Below are 17549 nucleotides of genomic sequence, written 5' to 3'. Positions count from 1 at the left end.
CTGACAAGGGATTCAGTACTTTGGGGAGCAGAAAAAAATTCTGTCGATGTGAAAAGGCATTCGGATGGTATGTTGCCTCCCAGGTGCCAGAGTCATCTCAGATCAGCATTCTAATGAAGGAAGTGAGCAGCCAGAGGCTGTTGTACATATTGGTACCAACAACATAGGAAGAAAAAGGGATCAGAGAATATAGGAAGCTAGGTTGGATGCTGGAACACAGAACTTCAAGGGTAGTTATCTCTGGACTGCTGTTAGTACCACACACCAATGAGGTAAGAATAAGATGATTTGGCAGATGAATGAATGCCTGAGGAATTGGTGCAGGAGGCAGGGTTTCATTGGATCATTGGGGTGAGATATAACCTGTGCAAAAAGGACAGGCTACACCTGAACATGAGGGGCTCCAATATCCTTGTGGGCAGATTTGCTAGAGCTGTTGGGGAGGGTTTAAACCAGTTTGGCAGGAGAATGGGAACCAGAAGGATGGCGGCGCGACGCAGCTTGCAGCAGTTAATGTTATTTGTTAAACGGGGTGCAGTGCACGATCCTAATCTGATGAAAAATGGACGTGGAAGCACAGAGGAACATCTGGAAATCTCCAGGAAGACCTTCTTCGTTGCTGCTGCAGCTGTGAGGTCCAGGTCTCTGCTGAGAAGAACAGGCCCCCAGTCCTCGGGGTCGCATGACCGATGGCCGTTGGCGGGGCCTTCTTAATATGCTCGGCAGAGGGTGGTGCACGGAGAAGCTGTGCTGGAGGGGATGGTCGGAGGCTTGGAGGTTCGACGGACTCAGAGACCGCTGCAGTCAGGTCGCTTTCACTGTGTGTTGCGTCTGTGAGGCTGGGTTCAACGAAGCTTTTTCTGTGTGCTGCATCTGCGAGGCTGAGTCTAGCACCATGGAAGTCCATAGCAGGGATATTCCCTTCTGCCACCTGCGTGGGATGATGAGTCTACCGGGACCCTGAGGACTTGTGGAAACTGTGTGGTGGTTTCTTTCGAACTTATAGTCTTTTAACATCTTTGGACTATTTTTACTGTCCCCATGGTCTGTTTTTTTTTATCAATTATGCTGTTGCTTGCACTGTTGTAACTATATGTTGTAACTATGTGGTTTTGTGCAGGTCGTGTTTTGTCTAGTGGATTTGGAGCTCCTTTCCAGGACACATGCTAAGATGGTAGTGTGATATTAATATGCAGCAGCCTCTCCGGACTCTGGATTGGGGATTACCAAACATTATGTGGATTTTCTGGTGTAGTCTGTTTTGTCGTGTGCTTTTGTGATATCATTCTGGAGAAACGTTGTCTCACTTTTTAACTGCATTGCATTTGTGGTTTCTAAATGACAATAAACTGAATCTGAATCTGAAAATAGGTCAGAGGATGGCCAGTTGGTATACAGGTGGATGCATTGTGTAGAGAGTCTGTGAGGAAGGATGGACAGTTGGTATGGTAAAATTGCAGTCAGTGGGATGCCTTGAAATGTGTCTATTTTAACGCAAGAAATATCAGGAACAAGGCTGATGAGCATGGGTCTGTACATGGAACTATGATGTTGTGGCCATTATGGAAGTTTGGCTGTCACAATGGCAGGAATGACTGTTGAATGTTCTGAGGTTTAAATGTTTCAAAAGGAACAGGGAGAGAGGGAGGTAAGAGGTATGGAAGTGGTATTGCTGATCAGGGGTAGTATCACAGCTACAGAAAGAAGACTTCATAGAAGAATTGTCTACTGACTGACTCAGTATGGGTGAAATTCAGAAACAGAAAGGGAGCAAATTCTATCGGGAGAGTTCTTTTGACACCCCCCCCCCCCCCCGTAGCAGAGGTGATACTGAGGAACAGATCAGGAGGCAGATTTTGGAAAGGTGTGCACAGGAAGGATTTGTAACTCAATATGTTGACAGACTGACTGAAGGAGAGGCTAACTGGATCTGGTACCAGGTAAAACATCAGATCTCTCAAAGGGGGAGCTTTTTGGAGACAGTGACCACAACTTCCTGGTCTCCCTTAGAGAGGGATGGGAGCAGTAGGTATGGTAAAGTATGAGGGGAGGGGGAATTATGAGGCAGGCACTCAGAACCTTAAATTGGGAACACATGTACTCAGGGAAAAGCATAACTGAAATGCAAAGGTTGTTTAGGGAGCACTTGCATGGAGTTCTGGGCAGGTTTGTCCTATTGAGGTAGGGTGAAGGAACCATGGTTGACAAGAGATATGGAACATCTAGTCAAGAGGAAGAAAAAGACTTATTTAAAGTTTATGAAGCAAGGATCAGACAGGGGCCTAGAGAGTTACAAGGTAGCCAGGAAGGAGCTAGAGAATGGACCTAGCAGAGCTGGAAAGGGGCATAAGGAACCTTGGTAAATAAGATTCAGGAAAAACCCAGGCATTCATTACATGTGCAGATGGCCAGGTTAAGGGAAGGACCAATCAGGGATAGTAGAGCAAACGTGAGCTTGGAGTCAGAGGAGGTAGGGGAGGTCCTTAGTGAATACTTTGCTTCATTATTCACCAGTGCGAGGGACCTTGATGTCTGTGAGGACAGTGTAAAACAGGCTGATATACTTGAACATATCAACATTAAGAGATTGCATATGCTGAAACTTCTGAAAAACATTTGGACAGATAAGACCTCAGGGCCAGGCAGGTTACTACGGGAAATGTGGAAGAGCTAATATGATGGAAACCAGATAGTGGTCTTCAGTATGGCTTCTATTGGAAACCCACTCATGCAGACTTGTACCTCAACAATATCAGTCACCAATACTGCTCCCAATGTAAAGCAGTTCTTTCCCCTACATGAGGGCTCTTTCAAACCCAGAAAGCTTCCATGAAGCAATAAGACGATTACACACGAATGGCTACACGGTGAAGGAAACCAATCAGGCCCTTAAGAGAATCGAGGTAAAAACCAGGAAACCTATAGTGCCAATAAAAAGTATTCACCCTGCCCCCCCCACAAAAGTTTCATGTTTTATTGTTTTACAACATCAAATCACAGTGGATTTAAAAATGCAAACATGAGGAAATCTGCAGATGCTGGAAACTCAGGCAACTCACACAAAATGCTGGTGGAACACAGCAGGCCAGGCAGCATCTATAGGAAGAAGCACTGTCGACGTTTCGGGTCCTGACGAAGGGTCTCAGCCCGAAATGTAGACAGTGCTTCTTTCTATAGATGCTGCCTGGCCTGCTGCATTCCACCAGCATTTTGTGTGTGTTACAGTGGATTTAATTTGGCTTTTTTGACACTGATCAACAGAAAAAGATTCTTTTGTGTCAAAGTGAAAACAGATCTCCAAAAAGTGATCTAAATTAATTACAAATATAAAACACAAAAATAATTGAATGCATAAGTATTCACCCTTCTTTAATATGAAACCCCACATCATCACTGGTGCAGCCAATTGGTTTTAGAGTCATGTAATTAGTTAAATAGAGATCACCTGGGTGCAGTCAAGGTGTTTCAATTGATTTTAGTAAAAATACACCTGTATCTGGGAAGTCAGATCTGGTGAGTCAGTATCCTGGCAAAAACTGCACCATGAAGACAAAATAACACTCCAAGCAACTCCGTGGAATGGTTATTGAAAAGCATAAGCCAGGAGATGGATACAAGTCACTAAATATCCCTTGGAGAACAGTTGTCAATCATTAAGAAATGGAAAGAATGTGGCACACCTGTAAATCTGCCTAAAGCAGACGAGCCAGAAGAGGACTAGTGAGGGAGGCCACCAAGAGCTCTATGACAACTCTGGAGGAGCTGCAAGCGTCAGTGGCTGAGATGGGAGAGACTGAGTATACAACAACTGTTGTCTGGGTGCTTCATCAGTTGCAGCTTTGTGGGAGAGTGGTAAAGAGAAAGCCACTGTAGAAAAAGAACTCATATGAAATCTTGGCTAGAGTTTGCCAGAAGATATGTGGGAGACTCTGAGGTCAGCTGGAAGGTGGTTCTATGGACTGATAAAACAAAAATTGAGCATTTTGGCTATCAAACTAAACCCTATGCATATTACCAAAAACACACCATCCCCACCGTGAAGCATGGTGATGGCTGCATCATGCTATGGCGATGTTTCACTGCAGCAGGTCCTGGAAGGCTTGCGAAGGTAGAGGGTAAAATGAATGCAGCAAAACACAGGAAATCCTGATGCAGTCTGCAAGAGAACCGAGACTTGGGAGAAGATTTGTTTTCCAGCAGGTCAATGACCCCAAGCATAAGGCCAAGCTACACAAGAATGGCTTAAAAACAAAAGGTTATTGTCCTGGAGTGGCCAAGTCAGAGTTCAGACCTCAATCCAACTGAGGATCTGTGGCTGGACTTGAAAAGGGCTGTTCACGCACAATCCCCATGCAATCTGACAGAGTTTGAGCAGTTTTGTAAAGAAGAATGGGGAAAAGTTGAAGTCCAGATGTGCAAAGCTGATGGACACCGATCCACACAGTCTCAAGGCTGTAATTGCTTCCAAAGGTGCATCTACTGAATTGAAGAGGGTGAATACTTATGCAATCAATTATTTTGTGTTTTATATTTATAATTAATTTAGATCACTTTGTAGAGATTTGTTTTCTATTGATCAGTGTAAAAAAAAGTCAAATTAAATCCACTGAGATTCAATATTGTAAAACAATAAAACATGAAATCTTCCCGGGGGTGTGGGGGGGGGGATTTTTTTTTTTATATAGGCACTGTAACGATGAGGAGGAACCAATCGCAACTGTCTGTCTTCCCTATGTTTCCATAGTTTCTGTAAAGATCACCAGGATCCTGAAGAAGTACCAGATTAATACCATCCACTTACCCGTAAGAGAGCTCAAAGCCCAGCTTTTACAGGTCAAAGATGACCTGGGACTCAGGACAGTTGGCATTTACAGGGTTCCCTATGAATAGGCAGCAGCATATATTGGCCAGACGGGCACACTGTAGAATCCCACAACATGAAGCACAGGAGGTGAATCCATTTGGGTTACCCACAGAAATTAGCAGTAGCAGAACACTGCATTCACAATGGTCATAGGATTAACTAGCTGCACCAGTGGCTTTTGAGATCGCCTGGTAAAGGAAGCCATTTCGCTAAACTGGAGAAATAGAATCTTAACAAAAATGAAGGTCTCACTCTGAGAAATGGAATTCGATTGAAAACAATTTGGGATAGTGGTTACTTGATTGGATAAAGACTAACCAATCAGGAGGGACGGAGAACGGGGTATATATGCCACCACACTAGACATGCCTTGGCATCTTTCCTGATGAAGATGGCAGAGTCTGTCATCAAAGCATCACTTAAAATCGATACCTATACCCAGCTGGAAACCCAGGAAGTGTTTATTCAACAGACTGAGAAAGGTAGAGAAAATCTCTTTGAAGTGAAACAGGATCAGAGGTAACTTGATAGAGGTGTGCAAGATGATAAGAGGCATAGATGGAGTGGATAGCCAGAGACTTTGCCCCAGGACAGAAATGGCTAATACAAGGGGGTATAAGTTTAAGGTGATTGGAGGAAGTTGTAGTGGAAATGTCAGTGATAGGTACTTTACACAGAGAGTAGTGAGTGTATGAAATGCCCTGCTAGGGGTGGTGGTAGAGCCAGATACATTTGTGGCATTTAAGAAACACTTCAATAGGCATGTGGATGATAGAAAAATGAGGAAAGGATAAGATTAATTTTAGAACATAGAGCTGAAGGGCCTGTACTATATCAGTACTGGTCATATCTGAGTGAAGTCATCCATCCTTTCTTTCTCTATTAGTATAGCCTGACCCGCTAGGTATATCCAAAAGCCCTATATTTTGAGATTTTATGTAAAGTCCCTCTTTGTTTGTACGACAAGGATCAGTGATGATACTTTTGTTGTTTATATGATTTGGCTAAGAATATCTATGCTCAGATAAATAAGTGTGGTGATAATACCAAGATTGGTGAAATTATAGACAGTAAGGATGGGTGTTTAATGATACAGAAAAACTGATCAGAAGGAAAATTGGGTAGCTGCGGATGGAATTTGAACCGTTCAACTGTAAATTAATGCATTTTGGATCATCTAATGTTAGTCAGAGATACACACTAAACAGCAAAGACCTGAAAAGTGTTGATGTACAGTACAGAGGGACCTTGGGGTGCAAGTAACTCCTGAAAATGGAGGCACAATTGGGCAGTGAAGAAGTCATTAGCTTGAATGACTTCATTGGCAAGGGGTTTGAATATACAATTAGAACATCATTCTGCATTTGTACAAAACTTTAGTTAGACTACACTTGGAATAATGTGTGCAGTTTAGGCCTCCACACAATGGAAAGGGTATGGTAGCAGCAGAAAGAATGCAGAAGGGATTCATAAGGATGTTTCCTGTAGTACAGGGCTTTAGTTACAACAAGAAATTATATTATCTGGAGCACAGCAGGATGAGGAGTAACCTTATGGAGGTTTATAAAATAATAAGGGACGCGGACTGAGTAGATGGTCTTTTTTCAGTGGTTTAGGCCTGTAACAAGAGGACATGTTCAAGATCAAAGAGGAAATATTTAAAGGAGACCTGAGACGCAAGAATTTCATTCAGAGGGTGGTGCCAGAGTAGGTAGTAAAGATGGGAATGAGGTAATGTTCACGTGTACATGGACCATTCAGAAATCCGATGGCAGAGTGGGAGGAAGAACCTGTTTCTGAATCAGAGTGTGGGTCTTCCGGTTTTTGTTCCTCTTCCCTGAGGTTGTAATGAGAAGAGGGTATGCCCTGGATGCTGAGTGTCCTCAGTGATGGATGCTTATTAATGCAATAATTCTTGAAGATGCCCTCCATGGTTGGGAGGGTTATGCCCGTGATAGGGCAGGCTGAATGCATTTGAGCCCCCATACCAGGCTGTTTTGCAGCCCGTCAGATTGCTCTCCACCATACATCTGTAAATACATAATTTTAATATAGTATATAGTATTCTAATAGAGGAATATGAGCCAAATGCAGAAAAATGAGACAATCATACATTGTCAACTTGTTTGGAATGGATAAGTTGGGCCAACTGCTTGTTTCCATGCTGTACGATGATGATTCCAAGGAAGCACAGACTAGATCATGGAATTACTTACATAGAAATAGTCAATGGGCTCATGTAAACGTTGGAAGAGCTGTCTCGCCCATAGTATTTTTCCAGCTATAGGAGGCATGTTTTTAGCAAGTGGAGGATTCTCCTTCTTCTCCTGATAATACTGGAAAGATATTCAGAATCACAAAACAAATAAGCAAATGAAATATTGGATAACTCTATATTGAAAGCTATAATTTACAATCTGCTGTGCTTCTAAGGATCGAGTGTAAGAGATTCAGTCAGTATTAATGGCAAGTTTTGTTATGAAAACTAGTCATTTCTTCTAAATGTACATTGACGATGAATCAGAGTGGTACCTAGAAACTGGCCACATACTGTGGCATTGTGCTTTTGTACTCTGTGTAAACCCATTTCAATATAAGATCATTTGTTAGGAAAAAAATTACTGTGAATTTTTTTCTGGATTCAATATACATCTACTAAACTAACATCCAGTTACCTAGAGAAGCAAAATAACCAGACAGAATTTTCATCTTGTAAAGGCAGCCTTTACAGCTGTTATGAGTAAGCTACTGTTTTATTTAGGTGGAAGAGTTTGATGCTGGGAACTCACAAAATCTGGGCCCTCTTTACCTAACTCTTCCTGGGGACTTTCACATTGCTACTTCAATTAATGACCAAATACTCTTCCTTGCAAAGAAAACCCAACTGCTAATTTGTCATTGGACTCTAACAATGACTTTCCAATATTTACCCCCAATCCCATCCCTCAAACTCTCAAACCATCTATATTTCTCATTCCCAGATCATGGCTACGCAAACCCACTTCGTTCTCTATGTGACTCTCATTTCTCCCACTTTGAAAACTGGCCTTCCAGAACATTGTTTGTATGTATCATGTGGTTTTAACTTTACCCTGTTAGAACCAATCTTAGTCCATCAGTTAGCAATCTTTAATTAAGTTGCTCTTCTTCGGAATATTCCTTTGCCTTCACAGTTACCATTCTATTAAGTCTAAATGTTCATCATTATTTCTCATAAGCATGGCTCACATTGCATATTAATTTTCCAGATCTAGGCATCATAATGTTTCCTTCCTTTCCCTGAGGATTTTTTATAACATCAAGTCTACAGGCAATGTTCTTACACCAGTTTTCTTTAAAGCACCTACTCCAAATCATCAATAAGCCACAAGTCATTGAGAATTATACCAATGACTGCACATCCAATGATCCATCAGTTAAACTGATAAAGTTTACTTTACTTTTACTTTATTGTCACCAAACAATTGATACTAGAGTGTACAATTATCACAGTGATATTTGATTCTGTGCTTCCCGCTCCCTAAAGTACAAATCAAAGTAAGTATAAAAATTTAAATTATAAATCATAATTAGAAAATAGAAAAGGGGAAGTAAGGTAGTGCAAGTCAGGTCCGGATATTTGGAAGGTACGGCCCAGATCCGGATCAGGATCCGTTCAGCAGTCTTATCACAGTTGGGAAGAAGCTGTTCCCAAATCTGGCTGTACAAATCTTCAAGCTCCTGAACCTTCTCCCGGAGGGAAGAGGGACAAACAGTGTGTTGGCTGGGTGGGTCATGTCCTTGATTATCCTGACAGCACTGCTCTGACAGCATGCAGTGTAAAGTGAGTCCAAGGATGGAAGATTGGTTTGTGTGATGTGCTGGGCTGTGTTCACGATCTTCTGCAGCTTCTTCCAGTCTTGGACAGGACAACTTCCATACCAGGTTGTGATGCACCCTAAACGAATGCTTTCTATGGTGCACCTATAAAAATTAGTGAGGGTTTTAGGGGACAGGTCAAATTTCTTCAGCTTTCTCAGAAAGGTGACGGTGGACCTTCTTGGCAGTGGACTCCGCTTGGTTAGACCAAGTCAGGTCATTTGTGATATTCACCCCATGGAACTTAAAGCTTTTGACCTGTTCCACCTGTGCACCACCGATGTAGATGGGACGTGCAGTCCGCTACTCCTTCTGAAGTCAACTACCAATTATTTTGTCTTGCTGACGTTAAGAGATAGGTTATTGTCTTCGCACCATGCCACCAGGTTCTTAATTTCCTCTCTGTACTCAGTCTCATCATTACCCAAGATACAGCCTACAATTGTGGTGTCATCAGCAAACTTGTATATTGAATTTGATGGAAACTTGGCTACACAATCATGGGTGTACAGTGAGTACAGCAAGGGGCTGAGTACACAGCCTTGTGGGGCACCAGTGCTCAGAGTGATTGTAGAGGAGAGCTTGTCCCCTATTTTACCAGCCTGGGTCCTGTCTGTGAGGAAGTTGAAGATCCAGCTGTAGATCTGAGTGCTAAGACCCAGGTTCCGGAGCTTAGGAATCAGTTTATTTGGAATGATGGTATTAAAGGCAGAGCTGTAGTCAATGAAAAGGAGCCTTACATATGCATCTTTATTCTCCAGGTGTTCTAAGGAGGAATGTAGTGCCAGAGAGATGACATCTGCCATTGACCTGTTGCTCTGGTAGGCGAACTGCAAAGCGTCGAGGTTGACCGGTAGGTTATGGTTGATGTGTGCCATAACCAATCACTCGAAGCACTTCATAGCAATTGATGTCAGAGCCACAGGTCAATAGTCATTCAGGCATGCCACCTTGCTTTTCTTTGGCACCAGGATTATTGTTGCCTTCTTAAAACATGAGGGGATCTTAGACTGATGCAGGGAGCAGTTGAAGATGTCAGCAAACACTCCAGCTTACTTGCTTGCACAGGCCCGGAGAACCCATCCCAGGACGCCATCTGGGCCTGTCGCCTTCCTTAGATTTATCTTCAGGAAGGCTCTTCTAACGACTTCCTCAGTGAAGATGAATCTTGATGCTACCAGGTCCGGTTCATCCAGAGGAGGTGGGATGCTCCTCTTCTGTACAAATCTTGCGTAGAATACGTTAAGTTCATCAGGAAGAGAAGCGCTACAGTTATTGATATTCCCAGCCTTTTCTTTGCACCCAGTGATCTCATTTAGACCCTGCCATAGTCTATTGGCATCCCTCTGGTTAGCTTGGGCTTCCAACTTGGCTCGATATTGCCTCTTGGCACCCTTAATGGCTTTCCAGAGTTCACGCCTGGATTCCATGTACCGACTGGTATCCCTGGACCTAAAAGCTGCAGCTCTAACCTTCTGGATGGTTTCCTATGCACCTAAACCCAGTCACCATTGGAGCCCAAGATCGGTCTTCCAGAGAATGAACCCGCAGAAAGCATCTGGCCCAGATGGTGTCCTTGGCTGTATCATTAGATCCTGTGTAGATCAACTGGCAGGGACATTTACAGGCACTTTTAACCTCTCCCTGCTGCAACTTGAAGTTCTCATCTACTTTAAGAAATCCACTATCAGTCCTGTAACTAATACATGCATGGTAACATGCCTTAATGAGTACCACACAGTGGGTCTCAGATATATCATGAAGTGCTTTGTGACCCTGGTTATGGCACACCAGTAACTCCAACCTCCCAGACAACCTTGACTAAACCTTGCAATTTGCCTACCACCAAAACTGGTCTATGGCAGATGCCATCCTGCTTATCTCTAGATCATCTGGACAGTAAAGACACCTACGTCATACTATTGTATACAGACGACAGCTCCACCTTCAGTACTATAACTCTGAGCAAGTTCATCGCTAAACTGTGAAAACTGGAAGTCAACACCTCCCTCTGAAACTGGACACTTGACTTCAGAATCAGATTGAGATTTAAAAAACAAACTTGTGCTTTCCTGGTGTATATGACAAATAAATTCTTCTCAGGCTTGCAGCCGGGTAAAGGTATCATTTTTAACCAACGTTTTGATGACAAACTCCCCCATCTTCCTCAGTGATCCCTGATGACAAATGAGATTTATTGATCACATGCTTATAGAAATATACCATGAAATGTGCTGTTTGCATTAACAACCAACACACCTAAGTTTGTGCTGGAGCCAGCCCATGTGTTGCCACACATTCTGGCACCAACATAGTATCCCCACAATGTTCATCAAAACACAATAAGCAAAACAAGCCCCTTTCCTCCCTCATACTCATACTGTCCTCCAACTCCACATCAGGCCTCCAGTTACCAGGCTTCCAATCAGCCTTCAGGCTTCCATCTTTGGTATTGGCCACTGAACCAGCCAACGATGGGACCTCAAATTCCAGGCTCACCACCCGACCAACCCTCATGCCTCCTTCTGCCTCGTGCAGGCATGGATTTCTGATTTCAGGGCCTCTCGAGCGGAGTCAGCCCAACATCCATGGATGTCCTTCATCACCAGGTCATTGCTAGCCTTTGAGCACAGAGCAGGAGTTGCCCAGATGTCCTTTGTCCCATATCAATGCTGCTGAACTTCAAGCACGGCTGGATGTCCTGACCAAGAGACCATAATCAGAAATGACTGGCAGCAACACCTACACCACAATTATTCTCAACACTGGTGCTCCACAAGGCTGAATCCTCAGCACCCTAACTCTGCTCTATGTACACTCGATTGCATGGCCAGATTCTGCTCCTACTCCAACTACAAGTTTGCCAATGATACCACTGTAGTGGGATGTATCTCAAATAACTCTGAGTTATTCTCCTCAAATTCAGCTACATCCAAAATTTCTTTTTTTCCATTTTATTCTTGTTCCAGGATGGCATGAAAACCATAATATGAACCAAAGGATCTACAACACATCCATTGTCAGCAAAGACAGATGTGAAACATTTAACTCAATCTTTATTTCTACAATTTTGCATGTATTCCAACAGGTTTCCCACAGGAATTGAGTTAATCTTCAGAACGAATGTGAGAGTTTTATCTGTGCCTGGAAGGTCATGTTTGACAAATCTTATTGAATTTTTTGAAGGGGTTACGAGGAAAGTTGACGAGGATAAAGCAGTGGATGTTATCTATATGGACTTCAGTAAGGCCTTTGACAAGGTTCCACACAGAAGGTTAGTTATGAAAGTTCAATCGTTAGGTATTAATATTGAAGTAGTAAAATGGATTCAACAATGGCTGGATGGGAGATGCCAGAGAGTAGGGGTGGATAACTGTTTGTCAGGTTGGAGGCCAGTGACTAGTGGTGTGCCTCAGGGATCTGTACTGGGTCCAATGTTGTTTGTCATATACATTAATGATCTGGATGATGGGGTGGTAAATTGGATTAGTAAGTATGCAGATGATACTAAGGTAGGTGGCGTTATGGATAATTAAGTAGGTTTTCAAAGTTTGCAGAGAGATTTAGGCCAGTTAGAAGAGTGGGCTGAACGATGGCAGATGGAGTTTAATGCTGATAAGTGTGAGGTGCTACATTTTGGTAGGAATAATCCAAATAGGACATACATGGTAAATGGTAGGGCATTGAAGAATACAGTAGAACAGAGTGATCTAGGTATAATGGTGCATAGTTCCCTGAAGGTGGAATCTCATGTGGATAGGGTGTGAAGAAAGCTTTAGGTATGTTGGCCTTTGTAAATCATAGCATTGAGTATAGGAGTTGGGATGTAATGTTAAAATTCTACAAGGCATTGGTAAGGCCAAATTTGGAGTATTGTGTACAGTTCTGGTCACCGAATTATAGGAAGGACGTCAACAAAATAGAGAGAGTACAGAGAAGATTTACAGGAATGTTACCTAGGTTTCAGCACCTAAGTTACAGGGAAAGATTGAACAAGTTAGGTCTTTATTCTTTGGAGCGAAGAAGGTTGAGGGGGGACTTAAGAAAGGTATTCAAAATTATGAGGGGAATAGATAGAGTTGACATGGATAGGCTTTTTCCATTGAGAGTAGGGGAGATTCAAACAAGAGGACATGAGTTGAGAGTTGGGGGGCAAACGTTTAAGGGTAACATGAGGGGGAATTTCTTTACTTAGAGTGGTAGCTGTGTGGAACGAGCTTCCAGTTGAAGTGGTAGAGGTAGGTTCGGTATTGTCATTTGAAGTAAAATTGGATAGGTATATGGACAGGAAAGGAATGGATGGTTATGGGTTGAGTGCAGGTCAGTGGGACTAGGTGAGAGTAAGCGTTCGGCATGGACTAGAAGGGCCGAGATGGCCTGTTTCCATGCTGTAATTGTTATATGGTTAAAGTGACTACTCTCCAAACCTCTGTATCAATCTGTGACATGCAGATAAACTTATGCTTGCACATGTTCAAAGGTCAACTCCAAGTCACCACGAATGCATTCACTGAAACAATTGAGAATATGTTAAACAAGACAAAGTTCCTTTAGCAACCACTTGTTGCTGCATTAAGAACCTTTCCAATTAACTGTAAATGTGAAATATTGCTACATCTGCAAAGGCAGTAACAATGATGATCACATACTTTTAGTAGTCACTACCTACAATGATAGCATGGATAGGTGGAGTGTGGCAGAAGTGATACAAACAACTCCAAACAGAATAGATTAAAATAGCTGGAACCTTCAGAGATAAAGATAACGGGGTAGTGTGGGGGAGGAGAGAGTGAAAACTGAAAAGCATAGATTTGGAGGTGGATCGCTGTAGGTTTGCTTGAAGAATACAAGTAATGGTGCTCCACCTGAACAACATGTGAAGTAAAGCATTCTTGTAAATCTGGCAATTCCCACTTCCAGTATACAGTGGATTTCAGTTAATTGGGGCAGCCACTTATTTAGGACAAACTTCAAAGAACAAAAACTAATCGAGAAAATATCCAGGATTGCACCATTTATTTGCGACACTATGCTGCTTAATTGGGCAGGAGACTGTTGCTGAACAGTTTCTAACTAACATCAGATGCATGCACTTATGTGGCTATTAGACACTGAAACATGTTTACAGTGAACAGCTTTAATTTGGCACTGATAGGTGGCGAGAAATAAGCAGTAAGACAATTTAAAATGGGTTTGCTCAAAAATTTCAAAATTTCAGGTTTGGAGTTACCAGAAACAGCCAAGAGTTTCAATGAAACAATTTTACTACTTCAACAAGTTAGGTACTATGAAGATTTTGAATGTATTGACAATCATCCTGAATGTGAAAATGAAAATGAAGAGAGGATGCAATCATCAAAAGCATTGTATGAAGGTTGTCCATTATCTGCATTAGGTGTCTGCACTGAGTTTATTCATTTACAGTCTAACAAAAGAACATGGCAGTGTACACTGGATGAATTCCTCTGTCAATAACTATTTGGAACGAATGCACAGTTTTATAGTACTGTAGTAGTATTGATTGTGTTCTAATTTGTTCTGTATTTCATTTAAATATGAAAATTGTTACTCAGTTAAATGTTTTTTCTAATATACCTTTTTAACTATTTCCATGAACTTTGGCTAATGGGGGCAGTTGCTTAATTGATCCAAAATGTACTGGTCCCGATGTGTCCCAATTAATGGGAATCCACTTGTATTTTGGATTTTGCAAGCACTGGGAAGCACATGGCTGGGTGCTAATTTAACATAAAATCCCAGCATTATTCATTCTTTAATTATAATTAACTCAGCTCCTTCCCAAACCAGCTTGTTTAAATTATTTCCAGACCAAGTGAGCTGATTTGGGTTAGGTTTCCAATTTTAACAATAAATACCCCCATGTTCTGTATATTCTCAATCACCCTATAAGTGGGCATGTAGTAATTTTTTCCACAAATACAATAGAGCACGTCTCACCAATCTAACTTGGTATAGTTGCTCTTACCTTTTTTATGAACATCAATTCTCCTGTGTAGTGTTGAATAATACGTTCAATTGTAACATCAATTTCTGACTCAAGAGAAGGCATGTTTAAATTCTGAAATCTAATGTAACAAATTAAATATTACAATTACTTACAACCTTAACTAAAGCACAATACATTTAAAATAACGGAAATAAAATTTTGATACAGACAAGTTACCTAAAGTCTGAGAGTTCAACAATGAACCTGGATAGCAAGCTGAAGGTTCCTCAACCAAGTCAAAATTGTTCTCCTTATCTACCCTGATAACCCGTCAAAAAACTTTGCATGGTTCAATGGTCCTAAGTTTTATTCCTCTAACTTTAAAAGGACAGAGGTCGAGCTAGCTCAGCTCATCTTCATTTGAGAGACCCCCCCCATACCATGTTGTAACATTTGCTTTCCTAATTATATGCCACATTTTCATGCTTACTTCCAGCTACTTATATACAAGGAGCACTGGTTCTTCTGAATGCCATTATATTTCCCAACCTCCCATTATTTAATATAAACTCAGGATTTCACTTTCTAAAGTACTTAAGTGGAGTCATCTACCATGTTGCTGTCCACTTATTCAGCTTGTCATTTTCTTCTTGCATCCTCCCCTTACTCACTCCAGTGGAAGTGGTAGTGACAGATACCATGACAATGATTAGAAGACATTTAAATAGAAACATGGATAGGAAAGGTTTTGAGACATATGGGTTAATGAAGTAAAATGAAACTTGCTCAAATGGGCAAGTTTGACATGGACAATTTGGGCAGAAGAGACTGGTTGTGTGCAGTACAATTTTTACAACTCTGTTTCCTTTTATTTACTTTCTTTTATTTAGAGATGCAGCATGGTAAAAGGCCTGTGATAAATTAACCTACTAAGCCATACATCTTTGGAATGTGGGAGGTAACCAGAGCAACTGGAAGAAACCAACACATTCACCAGGAGAATGTATAAATTCCTTACAGTCAGTGCAAGAACTAAACCAAGGTCACTAACTCAATAATAATGGGTATACTTCCTTGCCACCCAACTTACCATGTTAGCCCAAATATATTTTTTTAAATTTGCTTATGACATTAGTTGCAGCCCAAGTAAAAAAACTTGATGCATTCTACCTGTCATAGACTGCCAACCCCAGAATGTTGGATCTAGAGGATCTGAGGATCTAGATTGACTTGTTTCCACTTCAATGTCGGTGGGTTCTGAGAGTCTGATGACTACAGGATAAAAATAAGATGCTTGACAGGACAGGTGGGATGCTAGTTTGTGAAGTTGTGCTGTCCACTGCCTGCTTCTGACGTATGGACAGTGAAGGAGATTGCAAAGCACAGAGATCAATTGGGAAAATGGGCAAGGGAACGGCAGATGGAATTTAATTCAGATAATGGCATAGTGATGCATTTTGGGAAATTCAACCAAGTCATTACATACAGTGAATGGCAAGGGTCCTAGGAGTGCTGTTGATTAGAGAGACCTCCATAGTTCCCTAACCTGCTACTGAGGAAGATGTATGGCATTTGCAACTTCAACAGGTAAGTCATTAAGTGTAAGAGCAGGGACATCACATTGTACCAAACATTGTTAGGTTGGGCTTGGAGTACCATATGCAGTTCTGAGCACACTACAAAAAGAACATGGTTATGATAGAGTGAATCCAGAAAAGATTCACAAATTGTTGCCTAGATTAAAGTGCTTGCATATGTGGTGAACTACATATACCTGTCTGGACACGCCCCCCCCCCCCCCCCCTTGCTGACTGCTCCTGTGGCTCCTCCCACAGACCCCAGTATAAAGGCCTCGGTATCCAGGATGCAGCGTGGTGGTCAATTGCTGCTTGTTCTTTCTTCCAGCCAATAAAAGCCTATATCTCGCCTCACGTCTCCAAGAGTTATTGATGGTGCATCAATTTTATTTGCTGGAAGTTTTAAAAAATGGAAAGCATTTTACATCCGGAAAAATTAGACCTTGATCCTCAAGACTCAGAAGCAGATCTTGCCTTTGAACTCTGGCTTGCATGCTTCCAATCATACTTGGAACAGATTCCAGTGACTGAGCCTGCCACAATGTACAAAATATTACTATCTAGAGTAAGTCCGAAAGTATTCTCCCTTATTAGGGACCTACCGACCTACCAAGGGGCACTGGACGCCCTCAAAAGACGGTACTTGAGGCCGGTGAACACTGACTACGCAAGACATTGCTTAGCGACGCGGCAGTAGCAACCCGATGAGTCGAGCAGGCAGTTTCTCCTAGCCTTACAGACACTCGTGCGAACTTGCGACTGCATAGGACTGACGACGGAACAACATGCGGAGCTGATAGTACGAGACGCCTTCGTTATGGGAATCAGGTCAGTGTACGTGCGCCAGCGGCTGCTGGAAAATGCCGATCTTACCTTACGCTCAGCGACTGAGATGGCTGACATGCTGGAGCTTGCTCTGCACAATGCTGATGCTGTCCAGCCGCGCGATCCCCTGCCGGTTCCGTGGACACTTCAGACCCCGCCACCCGCCGCTACCAGTCGCGAGTCCACGAACTCCCCGAAACCGACCACAGCTGTTGCCAGTCGCAAGTCCGCGCAGTGTTACTTCTGCGGACTCAAAAAGCACCCCCGAAAACGCTGCCCGGCCTGAGAAGAGACCTGCTCCAGCTGCGGGAAGAAGGGCCATTTCACCAAGGTCTGTAAGTCTGAACCACGAGCGGGGTCGGGCAGCGCTGCGTGCGAGACATGGGGGCCGCCATCTTTGTCGGCGCCATCTCACCCCGCCCCCAACCCACCGGTGCTTACCGGGCACCAAGACAGCGATTCAACTCTGGCCTCCGTA

At 42.6% G+C, this 17549-nt stretch overlaps 1 protein-coding gene across 1 annotated transcript in view; it reads right to left on the bottom strand.

The window, feature by feature from the left end:
• The window catches only part of LOC132401347 (dynein axonemal heavy chain 8-like), a 674688-nt gene that overhangs the window by 539112 nt on the left and 118027 nt on the right, over positions 1 to 17549 (bottom strand). The window contains exons 15-16 of the mRNA XM_059983476.1: positions 14709 to 14808; positions 7081 to 7200 (exon numbers count right to left, since the gene is read on the bottom strand). Of these exons, the coding sequence (XP_059839459.1) occupies positions 7081 to 7200; positions 14709 to 14808 (220 nt within the window). The remainder of the gene's footprint in view (positions 1 to 7080; positions 7201 to 14708; positions 14809 to 17549) is intronic.

The sequence above is a fragment of the Hypanus sabinus genome, chromosome 10 (genome assembly GCF_030144855.1).
Source record: "Hypanus sabinus isolate sHypSab1 chromosome 10, sHypSab1.hap1, whole genome shotgun sequence".
Lineage (NCBI taxonomy): Eukaryota > Metazoa > Chordata > Chondrichthyes > Myliobatiformes > Dasyatidae > Hypanus > Hypanus sabinus.
This window is presented reverse-complemented; position numbering and strand designations above follow the sequence as displayed.